The sequence below is a fragment of the Corythoichthys intestinalis genome, chromosome 19 (assembly GCF_030265065.1).
Source record: "Corythoichthys intestinalis isolate RoL2023-P3 chromosome 19, ASM3026506v1, whole genome shotgun sequence".
Classification (NCBI taxonomy): Eukaryota; Metazoa; Chordata; class Actinopteri; order Syngnathiformes; family Syngnathidae; genus Corythoichthys; species Corythoichthys intestinalis.
The window spans coordinates 7982950-8002925 of NC_080413.1; the positions used below are offsets into that span (position 1 = coordinate 7982950).

A 19976-nucleotide genomic window follows, 5' to 3' on the forward strand; every position below is an offset into this window, starting at 1 on the left:
ACAAGCTTTTCACACACTGTTGCTGGTATTTTGGCCCATTCCTCCATGCAGATCTCCTCTATAGCAGTGATGTTTTGGGGCTGTCGTTGGGCAACACGGACTTTCAACTCCCTCCACAGATTTTCTATGGGGTTGAGATCTGGAGACTGGCTAGGCCACTCCAGGACCTTGAAATGCTTCGTACGAAGCCACTCCTTTGTTGCCCTGGCTGTGTGTTCGGGATCATTGTCATGCTGAAAGACCCAGCCACGTCTCATCTTCAATGCCCTTGCTGATGGAAGGAGATTTTCACTCAAAATCTCTCGATACATGGCCCCATTCATTCTTTCCTTTACACAGACCAGTCGTCCTGGTCCCTTTGCAGAAAAACAGCCCCAAAGCATGATGCTTCACAGTGGGTATGGTGTTCTTCGGATGCAATTCAGTATTCTTTCTCCTCCAAACACGAGAAGCTGTGTTTCTACCAAACAGTTCTATTTTGGTTTCATCTGACCATATTACATTCTCCCAGTCCTCATCTGGATCATCCAAATGCTCTCTAGCGAACCGCAGACAGGCCTGGACGTGTACTGGCGTTTCAGCAGGGGGACACGTCTGGCAGTGCAGGATCTGAGTCCCTGGTGGTGCATTGTGTTACTGGTATTGTGGCCCCAGCTCTCTGTAGGTTATTCACTAGGTCCCCCCGTGTGGTTCTGGAATTTTTGCTCACCGTTCTTGTTATCATTTTGACGCCACGGGGTGAGATTTTGCATGGAGCCCCAGATCGAGGGAGATTATCAGTGGTCTTGTATGTCTGCCATTTTCTAATAATTGCTCCCTTAGTTGATTTCTTTACACCAAGCGTTTTACCTTTTGAAGATTCAGTCTTCCCACCCTGGTGCAGGTCTACAATTTTGTCTCTGGTGTCCTTCGACAGCTCTTTGTTCTTGGCCATAGTGGAGTTTGGAGTGTGACTGACTGAGATTTTGGACAGGTGTGGTGTCTTTTGTACCAATAATGAGTTAAAACAGGTGCCATTAATAAAGGTAACGAGTGGCGCCTCGTTAGAAGAAGTTAGACCTCTTTGAAATCAGAAATCTTGTTTGTTTGTAAGTGACCAAATACTTATATTCCACTCTAATTTGGAAATAAATTCTTTAAAAATCAATGTGATTTTCTCTTTTTTGTCCACATTCTGTCTCTCGTGTTTGAGGTTCACCCATGTTGACAATTATAGGCCCCTCTAATCTTTTCAAGTAGGAGAACTCGCACAATTGGTGGTTGACTAAATACTTATTTGCCCCACTGTACAGCACGTGTTATAACGCTTGTATGAGGCTCTTAATATTTTGCGGCTCCAGACATATTTGTTTTTTGGGTCCAATATGGCTCTTTCAACATTTTGCAGCAGAACCAAAAAGGATTTTGCCATGTGGCATTTTTCTTTATGCCATGTGGCAAAATTGATTTTGCTATGTGCCATTTTTTTTGGTATGTAGGAAAATGGATTTTGGTTTGTCGCATTTTTGTTGGGGGGGGGGGCATTTTTGAGGGGTATATGGCAGTTTTGAAAGCCATGCACGTCCATGCCATTGACAGCTATGCACTTCCAAATTTTCCATTCATTTTAAATGGCAGAAAAACGCGTGGCTGTGATTTTTTTTTTTTACCATAAACTTAGCATTACAGCGCATTGACATTCAACTGGCAACCAAGTCAGGCTATGCCAGTGTCGGATATGCTCGTCCAAATTTTCCAGAATCCATTTAGCCACATACCCCCCAAAAAAATGCCACATGGCAAAATCAATTTTGCCACATGGCAAATACCACTTTTGGTTCTCGCGGTCGCTCACATTTTAGGTTATTGACGTTCACTATTTACCGGCGCCACAAGGGGGCAATGTCGGTGCAAAAATGAAGCAGACCAGTTGAAGCAACTCTTGTTTATTGGAACTTCTTTTGATTCTAAACGTGGCCTATTCGGCCAACTCTCATCCGCTCGAGGTGGACGGGAAGAACAAAGTTAGTCATGCGCCGTCGCTTGAACAACAAGTGGTCCAAATCCAAAAACGGAACAAGTCCGAGTGTTTCTGTACAGTTTTCTACAAGAGAATCATGGCTTCCGATCGCTTCCTAGAAAAAAAGGACACTTTTTACAGGGAATTAGGGGGGCGTAAATTAATAATAGGGCCACACTGGGGTACGGGGGTGGGAATATGGGGGGCTTTATTTTTCCGAGGGAAAAAAAAACGTGGTAAAATAATGCTACCCAAAATACAGCGGTTGAACCTTTATTTAAATTTTTAAAAAATACCTAAAAACTATTTTTTTGGGTAGGTGAACTTTGAAATATATATATTTTTTAAAACACCTGAAAGACCTAATTTAGTGGGACATTTTTCCCCTTAAAAACGCAATTTTGCACAAAATATAATTATTTGAGGGAAATTAGCAATTAATAAAATCTGATATTTTTAAATTAAATGCGGAGACGTAAAAATAGATTAACTATTATTGATTTGTTCCTGCTGTATTTCTTTACCTGTTCTAAGTAAAAATTTTCTCCTGGATAAAAATGATCATGACCACTAAAACACTACCCAAAACAAACAAAAAAAGAGCTTTTAAGGGGCGTGGAATAAATTATTAGTGGAAAAAAACGTTTCCACTCACAATATCTTGAAAATCAACTGTTCAAAAAAATTTTTTTTCCTGTGACAACACAAAACCCCCAAAAAAGATTTCTAAGAACTTATTTTTCACGGAAAAGCCCTTCCCCCCCCCCAAAAAAAAAAGCTCTTTTCATAAAAAAATGACTTGACTACACAAGACTGCAATACACATTTTCACCAAAAAAAGTTTTGATTTTGAGTGTGGCCCTAATACTCATCGTTCGTGAACAGAGGTGCACAGTGGACGTTTTATTTTGAAAGCGTAAAGACGGCAGTGCCACTTCCATCTCTAATAGTGCATACTTCTGACATCAGGATTAGTTTTCTTTTTGTTAAAGTTTCAACAGGGTATACAGTTAACAAGACGCACATTTTCAAAACCCTAAAAAATTGGGGAGAACATGCAGCGCGTCAACAGGCTCAATCCGCTGACCCAAAAAAGAAGTTTAAAAAAAAAAGCAGGAAGTCCAGTCGTGTAGCAAACAGACGCGTTCCACATCGAGCCAACCTGAGAACGTGATTGTCGAGCATGCGCACAGCATCCAAACGGCTTCGTTTCGTCGGCGGGGGGGGAGGGGGAATGCCTCGCTAGAGGAAAACTTGTAGTAGCCACAGAGTAACAAATATTATTCACAACAAAAGCAAACGTGTCGTTTGCGCTCTAAATGGTTGATCGCATGGCCACGCTAGAATATCCACAAGCGACATTGCCGTATTAGAGCCATGCTCAAATGAAAATAAAGTTTAGAGGGGGAAAATGATTTTAGAAAAATGAAGTTTACATCTGACACGATGTTTTTATATTGTGTGGGGCAGAGCAACTTGCTTATTTAAATTTGGCGCCCTGAAGCAATGGTTGCTCTGAGGATGTTCGGGATGGACTTATTTGAGAGGGTGGGGCTTAAAGTTTGGTTCTTAACGTGCGTTATTTTTTTTTGTTTTTATTTTTCAGGAACCCCAGTAAGTACCATAGAGTGGATGAAGTTGGAACGTGATTTCGCTGTTGAGATTCTTCTCAAGCGGTCGCTCAGTCGTCGCAACGCAATGTGCATTCTGTAGATTTCAATATTGCCCCCCGTGGTCGTGTTTCTGGCTGGCAGTCGAGTGTTTCATGGTTGGACAACTTCGGGTGATGTAAAGAAAAAGAAACCTGGCCCCCCCAAAAACGCCGTACATGCATATTCACGAGCAATAAAATGATGTGGATTAAGTTCCTGCATCCTTTCTATGGATGAAATTTCAATTTTTCATGGTGGATTCGTTGCACAGAATGAGCAGACAACCCAAGACCAGATGCGTGTTGGCAGGCAGACTGTCGGGGAGTTCTCAAAACAATATATAATGTTAAAATATCAATGTAATTCACGTTGCGTTGCGACGATTGAGCGACCGCTTGAAAGAAATGCCTCGACAGCGAATGTGCGTTCCAACTTCGTCCACTCCGTGGTGCTCACTGTGGTCCTGAAAAATAAACAAAATAAATAATGCAAGTTCAGAACCAAACTTTAAGCCCCGCCCTCTCAAATAAGTCCATCCCTACCATCATCAGAGCAACCATCGCTTCAGGGCGACAAATTTAAATTAGCAAGTTGCTCTGCCCCACCCTGTATTATGTGCACTTTTGTTCTTAACTTTAATCTTTTGATTTGACATGGTGAAAAAAATCCATTTTTAATGAGAATAACATGTTTGATTATATTTTCTAATGATGTAAAAAAATAAAAATTGGCAACATATTTGTTGTTTGGGGGAAAAATAAAAAGTAAATATGACCATTTCCAAGTTAAGAAATAAAAATCATGGAACATATTTAATCGTTTTAACAATCTAACAAGAAATGTTTGAAAAATCGTTCCATTTGGGAAGATGAAAAAATGTTAAAAAGGAATTTCTTAGACAAAAAAAATAATTACAGAAAATATTTAGGTTTGTTTGGAAAACAACACTGTAAGATTTTTTTTTTTTTTTAATTGTTCAATTTAAGAGGGGAAAAATGTGAAAAAGTGATTTCTATTTCCAACACAAAAAAAAGTAACCATGGAAAATATTTAGGTTTGTTTGTTGAAACAATAACAACATAAGAATGAAATGTTAAAAAAAAAAAAAAAAAAAAAGTTCCGTTTGGGAGGGGTAAAAAAGTTAATTATTTCAATTTCCAAGACAATTATCCACACAGTAATTTTTTAAAAACATGTTTTTCTAAATTGTTACCTTTTCAAGAGGAAAAATTGGAACGTAAGAAAAAAATTAACTGAAATATTCATTTCCATGGAATAGTTCTTTAAACACATTTTTCCCTTGGAAAATAAACTGTTATGAAAGTACTTTACATTACATAAAACAATATTCTCATGTGAGCATGGCCGTAATCGTCATTGCTGGTGAAATGGGGGAAAAAAACAAAAACAAATGTAAATACTTAACACTGGAGTGTTCCTATTCTTATTTTTTTACAAAATATACATCAAGTTCTGTATGTTCCGGCACTTTAACCAGAAACGAGTCCAAAATGTGCCAAGTCGCAGTGCTTCCTTAAAACTAGAACCATTTCTACTTCTTATAAAGACGAGCGATAAAACATGACGGGGCACCGAATTATTCATAAACAAGAATCATTTTTAACATGAGGTTAAACTTAAATCTTATGGTATGACCTAATATAGCGATGCATTAGCGCTTAACTAATGGTACTGAAATGCCGCATTGTACTCTAGGAGGAAAATTGGAACGCGGAACCCCTGACGGGAGCTTGTGGGGGAAGTCTTATCAAAAAAAAGGAGTGGGTAGATTTCCACTCGATAGGAGAAAACGTGCGCTCGGAAGCGCATTTTGCGTCTTTGAGACATTAAGTCCGATTGCGTTGTCCGTCTTCTGGGGAGGCGCTACAGCGGACCCTTGAACTGGTTGCCGGACAGGTGCTGGCGGATGGACAGTTTGGAGCCGGCCGCGTCGCCGAGTTTCCTCCACACCACCTGAAATGCAAACGGAATTTGTAAAAATTATAGTGCTGCAACGATTAATCGATTAACTCGATTAGAAAAAAAAGCTTTGAATCAAAAGTTGCTGCTTCGAGGATTCGTTCGATTGTAATGGTTTGTTTTGAAAGTGTTTGCATGTAGTTTTATTGATTTGGGTGGTTACACTGCCACTAAGAACAGTGACTCAACTCATTTAACGTGGCTGAATCCAGCTGCTCCCCAAGACCAACACAAGGTAAGTTTTTGGTTGAGCAACTGTTTTTTTTAATGCATCAAAACATATAACAAATATGACCATGTATAGTAATGTTCTTTTTTTTCGTAAAGAAAATGACCATGAATAATAAAGCTTTTTTCTGTAAAGGAAAAAAAAAAAAAGTAAAGCTTTTTCCTGCGGAAAAAAAACGCGTATTGTAAAGCTTTTTCCCTGTAAAAAAAAAAAAAAAAAACGACCATGTATAGCAAGGTTTTTTTTTTCGTAAAGAATATGACCAAGAATAGTAAAGCATTTTTTCTGTAAAAAAACAACGTATTGTAAACTTTTTTGCTATAAAAAATGACCACGTATCAAGATTTAATCTGTAAAAAAAAAAAAAAAAAACGACCACGTATCATAAAGCTTTTTTCTGTTTTAAAAAAAAAACGTAACGTGAAGCTTTTTTTCTGTAAAAAAAAAAAAAAAACGACCATGTATAGCAAGGTTTTTTTTTCGTAAAGAAAACAACCATGAATAGTACAGGTTTTTTCTGTTAAAAAAAAAAAAAAGTCCATTTATCGTAAAGCTTTTTGTCCGTTAAAAAAAAAAAAAAAAAACATGTATGGTAAGGTTTTTTTTCCGTAAAGAATACGACCAACAATAGTAAAGCTTTTTTTCCTGCAAATAAACAACCATGTATTGTTTAGCTTTTTTCTGTAAAAAAAAAAAAAAAAAAAAAAAAAAAAAGCTTTTTCTCTGTAAAAAACGACCATGTACAACAAGTTTTTTTTTTTTTTGTAAAGAAAACGACCATGAAAAGTAAGGCTTTCTTTCCCCCGTAAAAACGACCATGTATAGTAAGGGTTTTTTTTCCTGTTAAAAAAAAAAGACCATGAATAGTAAACCTTTTTTTCTATTAAAAAATGACCACGTATCGGGATTTAATCTGTAAAAAAAAAAAAAAAAAAAAAGACCATGTATTGTTCAGCTTTTCTCTGTAAAAAAAACGACCACGTATCATAAAGCTTTATTCTGTCCCAAAAAAAAAAACGTATCGTGAATCTTTTTTTATGTAAAAAAAAACGACCATGTATAGCAAGGTTTTTTTTTCGTAAAGAAAACAACCATGACTAGTACAGTTTTTTTCTGTTAAAAAACAAAAAAGTCCCATTTTTCTTAAAGCTTTTTTTCCTGTAAAAAAAACGACCATGTATTGTTTAGCTTTTTTCTGTAAAAAAAAAAAAAAAAAAAAAAAACACTTTTTTTTCTGTAAAAAACGACCATGTATTGTTCAGCTTTTTTCTGTAAAAAAAAACAAACAAAAAACAAAGCTTTTTTTCCTGTAAAAAAACGACCATGTATAGCAAGTTTTTTTAAAGAAAACGACCATGAAAAGTAAGGCTTTTTTTCCCCCGTTAAAAAAAAAAAAACCTTAATAGTAAAGCTTTTTTCTGTTTAAAAAAAAAAAAAAACGTAGTTTTTTTCTGTAAAAAAACTACGACCGTGAATAGAATAGAATAAGTTTGTTTTTTTTATTATTATACTTTGGGGAAAAAACATTTCATATATGCATCTCTTTCCAATGCAAAATCTGAATACATACATTGAACACACCCCAGAAAAATTTTGGTGGGGGGGCTACTTAGCGCTTTTTCACCTATCGCGGCGGGTTCTGGTCTCCATTAACTGCGAAAAACGAGGGATCACTACTTTCCGAACCAATTCTTTCGTAAGTAGAGGTACCACTGTAATTGCCATGAATGCGGCCCGTGAACCAAAATGAGTTTGACACCCCTGCTCTATTGTGCGTGCGTTGATTTCCTTTTCATGCCGCTAAATGATGGAGAGATGATGCAGAGAGCGAACCGAGCGCTCCTTTCCTTCACTTGCTTCCTTTATAATTGCGCAAATCGGTGGCGTAAAGATGGAGAGAGCGAAAATGAGAGCAAGAAAGACAAAATGGACACCACCACCATCATAATAATCAGCTCATTAGTGGAACGAGCTGATTAAGTGACCATAACAAAAAGTGTCTTGTTTGTTTGCATCCAGAAATAGAACACACGATGAGAAGCATATTTACGTTGCACATTTCCCTGACGACGGCTTTCTCTTTCTCGCTGAGGTCGTCCTCGTAATCTTCGGGAAGTTGCTTGTCCAGGTTGTCGTGGACCTCCAGAACCTGAGGGGTGAAAGGTCACACGAGAGGCGTTCCAACAGCGGCAGGAGATGCTGAAGCCACGCCTACCTTCATGGCGTGCACCACCGCTTCCGGCTTTTGGACGCACGACAGATATCCCGTGGCCGGAGACGATTCGCTGTTGGGAAGACGGCCCGTGCCCTGAAATAAAACGACATCAACTGATTGGCTGCCATTGACGGTGATAGAAGTCCAATTTATTTGAGGTAATTGCAAACAAAATGCTACCATTTGATTTACAAAATTTTTGAGATTTAACTTCCAATCGCCCTACCCAAGATGGCCATCAGCTACGAACGCCGCCCTTTCTAAGATGACACGTCCAATTGTGTGGCATTCAATCATCCTTCTGCTGTGATTTTAAATGTGTTTATCACATATAGACGTCCAATCCATTTGAATCTTCAAATGGATTGGACGTCGGGCATCATAAATGGCGGCATATGAGTAAATAGATGCTTTGACGTTGATCAAACAATCTTTTAAAATCAGATGCGATATAAGCTTGTCTATGGGAATGTTGCCTCTACCAACATGGCCGCCTTATTCTAGCTGATCTGTTGTCACTTTCAAGCCCAGAAGACAAATTGTGATGAAAAATCCACTATAAAATAGACCAAACTAATGACAGGATGTGACTTTTCTTTTTAAGTGTTTACTTGTCCCTTCAACTCTTCCCGTTTTATTCTTTGTGTAAACCAAATGGAACATACCAGTCAGTTGTTTTTTTTTTTTGTTTTTTGTTTTAAACTTCATCCATGGAACTTTACTGTGGTCCGACTTACAGTATGTCTCACATATACTGTATGTGTGTGAAAGGTGCCATGGGATCGTTGTCTGCGGCAATGAACACCTTTAGAGGTCATTTTCTCTCCCCCCTTCCGAATAGTTGACAAAACAGTTGCTGCTTGTCGGACAGTGGACCGCTCAGGCAGGCAATCGGGCGGACAACCTTTTTACATCTTCCAAAAGATGCAGTTTGCCTGTATGTAATGTAAAACTACCATGTATAGTAAGTTTTTTTTTTTTGTAAAGAAAACGACCATGAATAGTAAGGGTTTTTTTTTTTTCATAAAAAACGACAATGTGTCGTAAACCTTTTTTTCTGTAAAAAAACAATGAATAGTAAAGCTTTGTAAAGTATGTGTGTGAAAAGTGCCATTGCATGGTTGTCTGCGGCAATGAACACCTCTAGAGGTCATTTTCTCTCCCCCCTTCCGAATAGTTGAATAAACAGTTGTTGCTTGTCGGACAGTGGACCGCTCAGGCAGGCAATCGGGCGGACAACCTTTCTACATCTTCCAAAAGCTGCAGTTTGCCTATATGTAATGTATACCGAAGCTTGCTCCTGGTGATGCGTCACCAGTAGGTGGATGCCGAGATAGTGTAAAGCGCTTTGAGCGCCTTGAAAGGTGGAAAAGCGCTATTTAAGTATAATACCGAAGCTTGTGTTTGCTGTGACAAAACAACTGTTTGAGCTGTTGTGGAAAGTTCTTTGATCATTGTGTGCTCCGACATAATAAACTGTGAACCTTGACAACTGAATGTTGGACTAGTCAAGACAAAGTCAAAGTGCTTGATGGGATTTGTCCCAGATGTTGTAACACTCAATTTTCTAAAATGTAGACAGTCTGGTTTAGCTAGGGTTCTGGATGCTAGTCATGCTTTCATGCATCATTTTTACACTAACCCAGGAGTTAACAAGTCTGGATTTGCAAATATTCAAGATGCTAATTGCAGCTATCCAGAGTGAACGTCCTTCCCTCTTTCACACCTAGAATGCTTGCTAGCTAGTTTGAGTGGTTTTATGTTTGGCAGAGTCAAGTAGTCAGTCTGGTATTGGGGTCATTTGACACCGTTATGGTATTTTTTTATAGCCCAAAAAAAACCGGTAGTTCCAGTGTTAAAGGCATTTTTGTAGGGGTGGTGAAAAAGGCCTTTTCATGGTTTTTCTATGAATCGGAAATGAGTTTATTGCTGGTTGACGTTTATCGCCGTCAATGGCATTGAAACAACAGAACTTCTGAAGTCTTTTAGGCCTAATTTTCCCAACGCGATGCGTTAGAAGGTCACGGCTTCAAAAAAAGACCCTCAACTTCACGGAGTACGTCGACGCTTTGAAGTCGCCGACAAGAGAAAATATGTAAATGAGTTTTATCCCGAGCATGTAAACATTGGTGCTTTGTTGTCCCGGCAAGGAAACCAATTTGGACATTTCCCGGCAATCCTTATGAGATTTGTGGTAAGTTACATCGCGATGAAGACCGCTTTTCTACGAATGAGGACGGGGATGGAGAGTGCCGTCACGAGCAGTCTCGAGTCTGCTCGGTGTTATTCAGACCATGAATGAAACTTTCTGAAGGTGTTTTTGACGGAACTGAGAGGACGACGGGGCAAGTATTGTATTCCACAAAAGCAACTATGCATCATAATTTTTTTTTTCTTTCCACACAAAAAAAAAACAACCGTCTGGTAAACATTTTTTTTTTCACAAAAAATGAAAGTATAAGGCTTTTTTTCCGCAAAAAAACGACTATGTTTAGAAAGGCATTTTTTTCTGTAAATAAAAAAACAAAAAAACGACCATGTATCGCAAAGCTTTTTTCCTGTAAAAAAACGACCATGCGTAGTAAGGTTTTATTTTTGTAAAAAAAAAATGACAATGGACAGTAAGGCTTTTTTTTCTACAAAAAACAACCATATATTGGAAAGCTTTTTTTCTGTAAAAACAACAACCATTTATCGTGAAGCTTTTTTCTGTAAAAAAAAAAAAAAAACGAGCATGTCTCGTAAAGCTTTCTTTTCTGTAAAAAACGACCATGAATAGCTTTTTTTCTACAAAAATAATGACCATGAATAGTAAAGCTTTCTTTTCTGTAAAAAACGACCATGAATAGCTTTTTTTCTACAAAAATAATGACCATGAATAGTAAAGCTTCTTTCTGTAAAAAAAAAAAAAAACGTGGATAGTAAGGCATTTTTACATAAAAAACAACCATGAATAGTAAAGTTTTTTTTTTGTAAAAAACAGCCATGTATGGTAAAACTTTTTGCTGTAAAAAAAAAAACATGTATAATAAGTTTTATTTTGTAAAGAAAACAACCATAAATAGTAAGGCTTTTCCCCGTAAAGAACGACCATGAATAAAAAAGATTTCTGTAAAAAAAAAAAAAAAACGACCATGTATAGTGAAGCTTTTTTTACGTAAAAACGACGATGTATTGTAAAGCTTTTTTTCTGTAAAAAACGACCATGTATATATAGTATTTGTTTTCGTAAAGAAAACGACCACGGATAGTAAGGCTTTTTTCTATAAAAAAAACTATGATTTGTAAGCTTTTTTTCTGTAAAAAAAACGACCATGTTTTGCATGGGGTTTTTTTCGTAAAATAAACGACCATGAATAGTAAAGCTTTTTTCTGTTAAAAAAAAAAAAAGGACCATATATCGTGAACCTTTTTTCTACAAAAACGACCATGTATTGAAAAGCTTTTTTTCTGTAAAAAAACGACCATGTATAGAAAGGCTTTTTTAATGTAAAAAACGACGATGTATCGTAAAGCTTTTTTTCTGTTAAAAAAAACGACCATGTATAGTGAGGCTTTTTTTACGTAAAAATGACAATGTATCGTAATGCTTTTTTCTGTGAAAAAATGACCATGTAAAGTGTTTTTTTTTTTTTTTTTTTTTGCAAAGAAAACGACCATGAATAGCTTTTTTTCTGGGAAAATAATGACCACGTATTGTAAAGCTTTTTTTCTGCAAAAAATGACCATGTATAGTAAGGTTTTTTTCTTCGTAAAGAAAACGGCCAATAGTAAAGCTTTTTTCTGTAAAAAAACAAACAAAAAAAACGTATCGTAAGAGTTTTTTTTGTAAAGAAAACAACCATAAATTGTATAGTGAGGCTTTTTTTACGTAAAAACGACGATGTATCGTAAAGCTTTTTTTCTGTTAAAAAAAAAAACGACCATGAATAGTAAAGGTTTTATCTGTGAAAAGCGTCCATGAATCGTGAAGCTTTTTTTCTGTAAAAAAATGACCGTGTAAAGAGTTTTGTTTGTTTTTTTTTTTGCAAAGAAAACCGACCATGAATAGCTTTTTTTCTGGGAAAATAATGACCACGTATCGTAAAGCTTTTTTTTCTGTAAAAAATGACCATGTATAGTAAGGTTTTTTTCTTCGTAAAGAAAACGGCCAATAGTAAAGCTTTTTTCTGTAAAAAAACAAACAAAAAAAACGTATCGTAAGAGTTTTTTTTGTAAAGAAAACAACCATAAATTGTATAGTGAGGCTTTTTTTACGTAAAAACGACGATGTATCGTAAAGCTTTTTTTCTGTTAAAAAAAAACCCGACCATGAATAGTAAAGGTTTTATCTGTGAAAAGCGTCCATGAATCGTGAAGCTTTTTTTCTGTAAAAAAATGACCGTGTAAAGTGTTTTTTTTTTTTTTTTTTTTTTGCAAAGAAAACCGACCATGAATAGCTTTTTTTCTGGGAAAATAATGACCACGTATCGTAAAGCTTTTTTTTCTGTAAAAAATGACCATGTATAGTAAGGTTTTTTTCTTCGTAAAGAAAACGGCCAATAGTAAAGCTTTTTTCTGTAAAAAAAACAAACAAAAAAACATGTACAGTAAGGGTTTTTTTTTCGTAAAGAAAACAACCATAAATAGTAAGGCTTTTCCCTGTAAAGAACGACCATGAATAGTAAAGATTTTTTCTGTAAAAAAAACGACCATATAGTGAGGCTTTTTTTACGTAAAAACGACAATGTATCGTAAAGCTTTTTTTCTGTTAAAAAAAAAAAACGACCATGAATAGCAAAGCTTTTTTCTGTGAAAAGCGTCCATGAATCGTGAAGCTTTTTTTCTGTAAAAAAAGTACCATGTAAAGTGTTTTTTTTTTTTTTTGCAAAGAAAACGACCATGAATAGCTTTTTTTCTGGGAAAATAATGACCACTTATCGTAAAGCTTTTTTTTTTCTATAAAAAATGACCATGTATTGTATAGCTTATTTTCTGTAAAAAACGACCATGTATAGTGAGGCTTGTTTTACGTAAAAACGACGATGTATTGTAAAGCTTTTTTTCTGTAAAAAAACAACCATGTATATAGTATTTATTTTTCGTAAAGAAAACGACCATGGATACTAAGGCTTTTTTCCGTAAAAAACAACCACAATTTGTAAGCTTTTTTCTGTAAAGAAAAAAAAACAAAAACAAAATCACTACAATTTATTGTAAAGCTTTTTTTCTGTTAAAAAAAAAAACGACCATGAATAGTAAAGGTTTTATCTGTGAAAAGCGTCCATGAATCGTGAAGCTTTTTTTCTGTAAAAAAATGACCGTGTAAAGTGTTTTGTTTGGGTTTTTTTTGCAAAGAAAACCGACCATGAATAGCTTTTTTTCTGGGAAAATAATGACCACGTATCGTAAAGCTTTTTTTTCTGTAAAAAATGACCATGTATAGTAAGGTTTTTTTCTTCGTAAAGAAAACGGCCAATAGTAAAGCTTTTTTCTGTAAAAAAACAAACAAAAAAAAACGTATAGTAAGAGTTTTTTTTGTAAAGAAAACAACCATAAATTGTATAGTGAGGCTTTTTTTACGTAAAAACGACGATGTATCGTAAAGCTTTTTTTCTGTTAAAAAAAAACCCGACCATGAATAGTAAAGGTTTTATCTGTGAAAAGCGTCCATGAATCGTGAAGCTTTTTTTCTGTAAAAAAATGACCGTGTAAAGTGTTTTTTTTTTTTTTTTTTTTTTTTTTGCAAAGAAAACCGACCATGAATAGCTTTTTTTCTGGGAAAATAATGACCACGTATCGTAAAGCTTTTTTTTCTGTAAAAAATGACCACGTATAGTAAGGTTTTTTTCTTCGTAAAGAAAACGGCCAATAGTAAAGCTTTTTTCTGTAAAAAAAACAAACAAAAAAACATGTACAGTAAGGGTTTTTTTTTCGTAAAGAAAACAACCATAAATAGTAAGGCTTTTCCCTGTAAAGAACGACCATGAATAGTAAAGATTTTTTCTGTAAAAAAAACGACCATATAGTGAGGCTTTTTTTACGTAAAAACGACAATGCGACAATGTAAAGCTTTTTTTCTGTTAAAAAAAAAAACGACCATGAATAGCAAAGCTTTTTTCTGTGAAAAGCGTCCATGAATCGTGAAGCTTTTTTTCTGTAAAAAAAGTACCATGTAAAGTGTTTTTTTTTTTTTTTTTGCAAAGAAAACGACCATGAATAGCTTTTTTTCTGGGAAAATAATGACCACTTATCGTAAAGCTTTTTTTTTTCTATAAAAAATGACCATGTATTGTATAGCTTATTTTCTGTAAAAAACGACCATGTATAGTGAGGCTTGTTTTACGTAAAAACGACGATGTATTGTAAAGCTTTTTTTCTGTAAAAAAACAACCATGTATATATAGTATTTATTTTTCGTAAAGAAAACGACCATGGATACTAAGGCTTTTTTCCGTAAAAAACAACCACGATTTGTAAGCTTTTTTCTGTAAAGAAAAAAAAACAAAAACAAAATCACTACAATTTATTGTAAAGCTTTTTTTCTGTTAAAAAAAAAAACGACCATGAATAGTAAAGGTTTTATCTGTGAAAAGCGTCCATGAATCGTGAAGCTTTTTTTCTGTAAAAAAATGACCGTGTAAAGTGTTTTGTTTGGGTTTTTTTTGCAAAGAAAACCGACCATGAATAGCTTTTTTTCTGGGAAAATAATGACCACGTATCGTAAAGCTTTTTTTTCTGTAAAAAATGACCATGTATAGTAAGGTTTTTTTCTTCGTAAAGAAAACGGCCAATAGTAAAGCTTTTTTCTGTAAAAAAACAAACCAAAAAAACGTATAGTAAGAGTTTTTTTTGTAAAGAAAACAACCATAAATTGTATAGTGAGGCTTTTTTTACGTAAAAACGACGATGTATCGTAAAGCTTTTTTTCTGTTAAAAAAAAACCCGACCATGAATAGTAAAGGTTTTATCTGTGAAAAGCGTCCATGAATCGTGAAGCTTTTTTTCTGTAAAAAAATGACCGTGTAAAGTGTTTTGTTTTTTTTTTGTTTTTTTGCAAAGAAAACCGACCATGAATAGCTTTTTTTCTGGGAAAATAATGACCACGTATCGTAAAGCTTTTTTTTCTGTAAAAAATGACCATGTATAGTAAGGTTTTTTTCTTCGTAAAGAAAACGGCCAATAGTAAAGCTTTTTTCTGTAAAAAAAACAAACAAAAAAACATGTACAGTAAGGGTTTTTTTTTTCGTAAAGAAAACAACCATAAATAGTAAGGCTTTTCCCTGTAAAGAACGACCATGAATAGTAAAGATTTTTTCTGTAAAAAAAACGACCATATAGTGAGGCTTTTTTTACGTAAAAACGACAATGCGACAATGTAAAGCTTTTTTTCTGTTAAAAAAAAAAAAACGACCATGAATAGCAAAGCTTTTTTCTGTGAAAAGCGTCCATGAATGTAATGAAGTATGAAGTATGAATGAAGTACCATGTAAAGTGTTTTTTTTTTTTTTTGCAAAGAAAACGACCATGAATAGCTTTTTTTCTGGGAAAATAATGACCACTTATCGTAAAGCTTTTTTTTTTCTATAAAAAATGACCATGTATTGTATAGCTTATTTTCTGTAAAAAACGACCATGTATAGTGAGGCTTGTTTTACGTAAAAACGACGATGTATTGTAAAGCTTTTTTTCTGTAAAAAAACAACCATGTATATATAGTATTTATTTTTCGTAAAGAAAACGACCATGGATACTAAGGCTTTTTTCCGTAAAAAACAACCACGATTTGTAAGCTTTTTTCTGTAAAGAAAAAAAAACAAAAACAAAATCACTACAATTTATTGTAAAGCTTTTTTTCTGTAAAAAAAAAAAAAAAAAAAAAAAAAAAAAAAAGACCATGATTGGTAAAGCTTATTTCTGTAATAAAAAAAGACCTTGTTTAGTAAAAAAAACAACTATACAGTGTAGGATTTTTTTCGTAAAAAAAAAAAAAAACAGACCAAAAAAACACCATGTAAGGTAAGCATTTTTTTCGCAAAAAAACAACTATGTATAGTAAGGCATTTCGCCGTAAAAAACGACCATGTAGAGTGAGGCATTTTTTTCGCAAAAAAAAAGAAAAAATGACTATGCATAGTAAGGTTTTTTTCTGTTAAAAAAAACGACCATGTACAGTAAGGCATTTTTCCAGAAAAAACAATGTATAGTAAGGCTTTTTCCCGTAAAAAAACCCACCATGAATCGTAAAGCTTTTTTTCTGTTAAAAAACGTTTTTTTTTTCTGTAAAAAACAACTATACAGTGTAAGATTTTTCTCGTTAAAAAAAAAAAAAAAACATATATAGTTAGCGTTTTTCTCGCAAAAAAAACCAACTATGTATAGTAAGGCATTTTTCTCGTAATAAAAGAAAAAATGATATGTATAGTAAGGTTTTTTTCTGTTAAAAAAAAAAAAAACGACCATGTACAGTAAGGCATTTTTCGGGAAAAAGCAACAATGTATAGTAAGGCTTTTTTCCGTAAAAAAACCCGACCATGTATCGTAAAGCTTTTTTTCTGTTACAAAAAATAATGACCATGTAACGACAAAATAAGGCTTTTTTCATAAATAAAATAAACGACCGTGTATAGTAAGGCTTTTTTCCGTAAAAAAAACAAAAAAACACCATGAATAGTAAAGCTTCTTTCTGTAAAAAACGATCATGCATTGTAAAGCTTTTTTTTCTGTAAAAAAACAACCATGTATAGTAAGGCTTTTTTTTTCATAAAAAACAACGATGTATCGTAAACTTTTTTTCTGTAAAAAACAACAATGAATAGTAAAGATTTTTTTCTGTAAAAAACCTCCATGTACATAGTAAAGAGTTTTTTTTTTCGTAAACAAAACGACCATGAACAGTAAGGCTTTTTTCAGTAAAAAACGTGTACAGTCAAGCTTTTTTCTACAAAAAATGACCATCAATATTAAAGCTCTTTTTCGTTAAAGAAAAAACGACCATAAGGCTTTTTTTCCGTAATATAAGACCGTGCACAGTAAACCTTCCTTCTGTAAACAATGAACATATATAGTAAAGCTCTTTTCAGTTTAAAAAATGACCATGTATAGTAAGGCTTTTTTTCAGTTAAAAAAAATCAACCATGTATCGTAAGGCTATTCTCCGTAAAAAAAATTACCATGTATAGTAAGGCTTTTTGCCCCAAAAAAACGACCAAGTCTCGTAAAGTTGTTTTTTTTTTTTTTTTTTGTAAAAAAAAAAAAAAAAAAGCTCATGTTTTGTAAGGCTGTTTAAAAAAGAAAAACAAAAAATACGACCATGTATAGTAAGGCTTCTTTTCTGTAAAAAACGACCATGTGTAGATAGGGTTTTTTACGTAAAAAAACGATAACAATAATAAAACGACCATGAATAGTGACACTATTTTCTGTAAAAAAAAAACGACCATGTATCGTAGTTTTTTCTTGACCATGTATATTAAAGCTTTATTTTCTTCTTGTCTAGTTTCTTTTCAACCCTTAAAAATGACCATGTAAGACATTTTTGCTCCCTCGAAAAAATGACCAACCATAGTAAGGTTTTGTTTTTTTGTTTTCATCAAAAACAACCATGCAAATTAGAGAGTATTTCCCCCAAAAAAGTGTTTTATTTTAGTTGTGTTTAAACGACCAAGTCGAGTCTGTTTTTTTTTTTTCTTACTCATTTCTAACCTTAACTCAGGCTGATTAAGAAAACCCACATTTTTAATCCTAAACCTTTATTTGCCATTGCAGTTAAGAAATGACAGCATTTTCTGGCATTTGATCTCAAGGGTGGACTCACGAAACATATTTAATGTCATGTTAAAGGCGCACTAACATTAATGCACTTTGCTGATGTTGGACCTGACATTAATTGAGCCGCAAAGCAAACCTCTTGATCAATACGCTGACCTGATGCCATGAAATTAAACACACAGACACACCGCGTCGATGCACTTTAACGCTGACGAGGTGCCAGACCACACCGTCATTAAAATGCTCCATTGATTTTTTTTTTTTTTCTTCTCTCTTCAGCGGACTGAAAAACAATTAACAGCCAAGCATCCCTTGACAGTGCAGAGGCAGGATTGTGAATTGTGATGATTACTGATTCACTTTAAACAAGTTGACTTCAACTCTGATTTACAGTACATGACGGATTTACGCTGAAAGCGGGTGGATCTAATACCTCGCGAGTAACGGGCCCCGCTGCGTTTCCTTCTTGTCCTCCAGGTATAAATGCGTACAAGCAGTGAGGAAATTGAATTAGAGCAGACTTGATTTGATTACCCCGCGGAGCTGGTGTCCATTAACCCTTTAAGACCTGTGCCTATTTTGTCTGAATTTGCATGCCTTTGATGTTGCTTTTGTATTTCAAAGAAAGAGATGTTCACTTTTGGGATATAAAGTATCACGACATATCACCATTACGATATTTTGTCACACCCTTAGACCAAACTGTAACCCCTGTACCGAGATATGGACTGAACCGTGACTTGTATGTACCTTTACGCCACTAGTTACTAGGGGTGTAACGGTACACAAAAATCTCGGTTCTGTACGTACCTCGGTTTTGAGGTCACGGTTCGGTTCATTTTCGGTGCAGTAAGAAAGCAAAATGCAAAATATAAATGTGCTAGTTGTTTATCACACACCTTTGTGCTTTCGACAATAGGAACATTAGCCTATACAAAGCTAGAATTCTGCTCAAAAAGTGGCGGGTATTTAAAGATAATCCAACAACAATTTGCCTTTCAGACCCCGCGTATTGGTCAGCTTTCTTTCTGAAAGAAAGAAGAAAAAAGAAGTCCTGTGCTAAAGAGAAAGGCAATCCCAATGACAGATTTTAACATGTATTTTTTACAAATGAAATTCCTCAATGAATCTTTTTTTTTTTCTTAAGAATGGTTTTCAAAAGCTTTATTGGTGGATTTTCTCAAGTTAAAGCGCCACACAGAAATTAATAAATTTAATTGTGTAAGCAGGATCTGTATTATTCTTATTATTTAATTACAGGCGTTTTAGTTCATTTCAATTTGTTTTATTTAAATGGGCTATTATTTATTTTATTATGTGTTTATATTTTACAAATGTGATGTAGTATTCATTTATATTGTGTATTCTATGTTGTATAACTTAAGTTCCTATGTGAATATTAGTTCCTACTTGTTTTGTTGTGGTAGGAGGGTTTTGTATTGAACACGGGGCCGTATTGGTTATTATAGCAGAGAAGACAGCAGTAAATCAACAAAAACAAGTCAACTGTGCCCCGATCTACCACTCAAGAGATCTGATGGACTCAAAAAGTGGGTTACGATTGCATATTAGTTTGAAAATCGACCAGATCCACCGTATTTTGACACGAGTGACTTCCGGTCTGCAAAATTTGCTGCTTCTAGGATTCGTTTAATTATGGTGGCGTTGTAATGGTTTGTTTTGAACGTGTTTGCATTTACTTTTATTGATTCCCGGATGGATACACTGCCCTCTAGTGGCAACAGTGGATATGACATAACTCATTTTACATGGCTGAATCCAGATTCTCCCTGTTAAGACCAACATAAGCTAAGTTTTTGTTTGACTTAATGTTTTTTTAATGCATACGTAATTTAGTTTATTGGTATATAATATTTAGCTGTTTTTTGTGGGAATATGCGTTTGAACCATTTGTTAAGAACGTTGTTTAAAAAAAAAAGTTACCATTTTATTGCATTCAAGCTAACGGATTAGCAAATTGTTCTTTTGTTGTACTTAGATCCTCTTTTTTTTTTAAATACCGTTTGAGGCTCAGCTCAGGTATTTTAGTTTTTTATATTCCTTAGCTGATTAGTTCATCGATTAATCGACGACTAAAATGATCGATAGCTGCAGCCTTAAATTTTTAATTATACTTTGGGGAAAAAAGTT

General features: G+C 34.5%; 1 protein-coding gene across 2 annotated transcripts in view; it reads right to left on the bottom strand.

Moving 5' to 3' along the window:
• Nucleotides 1-1609: 1609 nt before the first annotated feature.
• Nucleotides 1610-19976, bottom strand: part of ccdc85cb (coiled-coil domain containing 85C, b) — an 80191-nt gene continuing 61824 nt past the window's right edge. The window contains exons 5-7 of one of the 2 annotated variants that reach the window (XM_057822174.1): nucleotides 8076-8168; nucleotides 7911-8009; nucleotides 1610-5625 (exon numbers count right to left, since the gene is read on the bottom strand). In XM_057822174.1, coding sequence (XP_057678157.1) covers nucleotides 5536-5625; nucleotides 7911-8009; nucleotides 8076-8168 — 282 coding nt within the window. In that variant the 3' untranslated portion in view covers nucleotides 1610-5535. The remainder of the gene's footprint in view (nucleotides 5626-7910; nucleotides 8010-8075; nucleotides 8169-19976) is intronic. The other variant, XM_057822175.1, reaches the window with a different exon arrangement.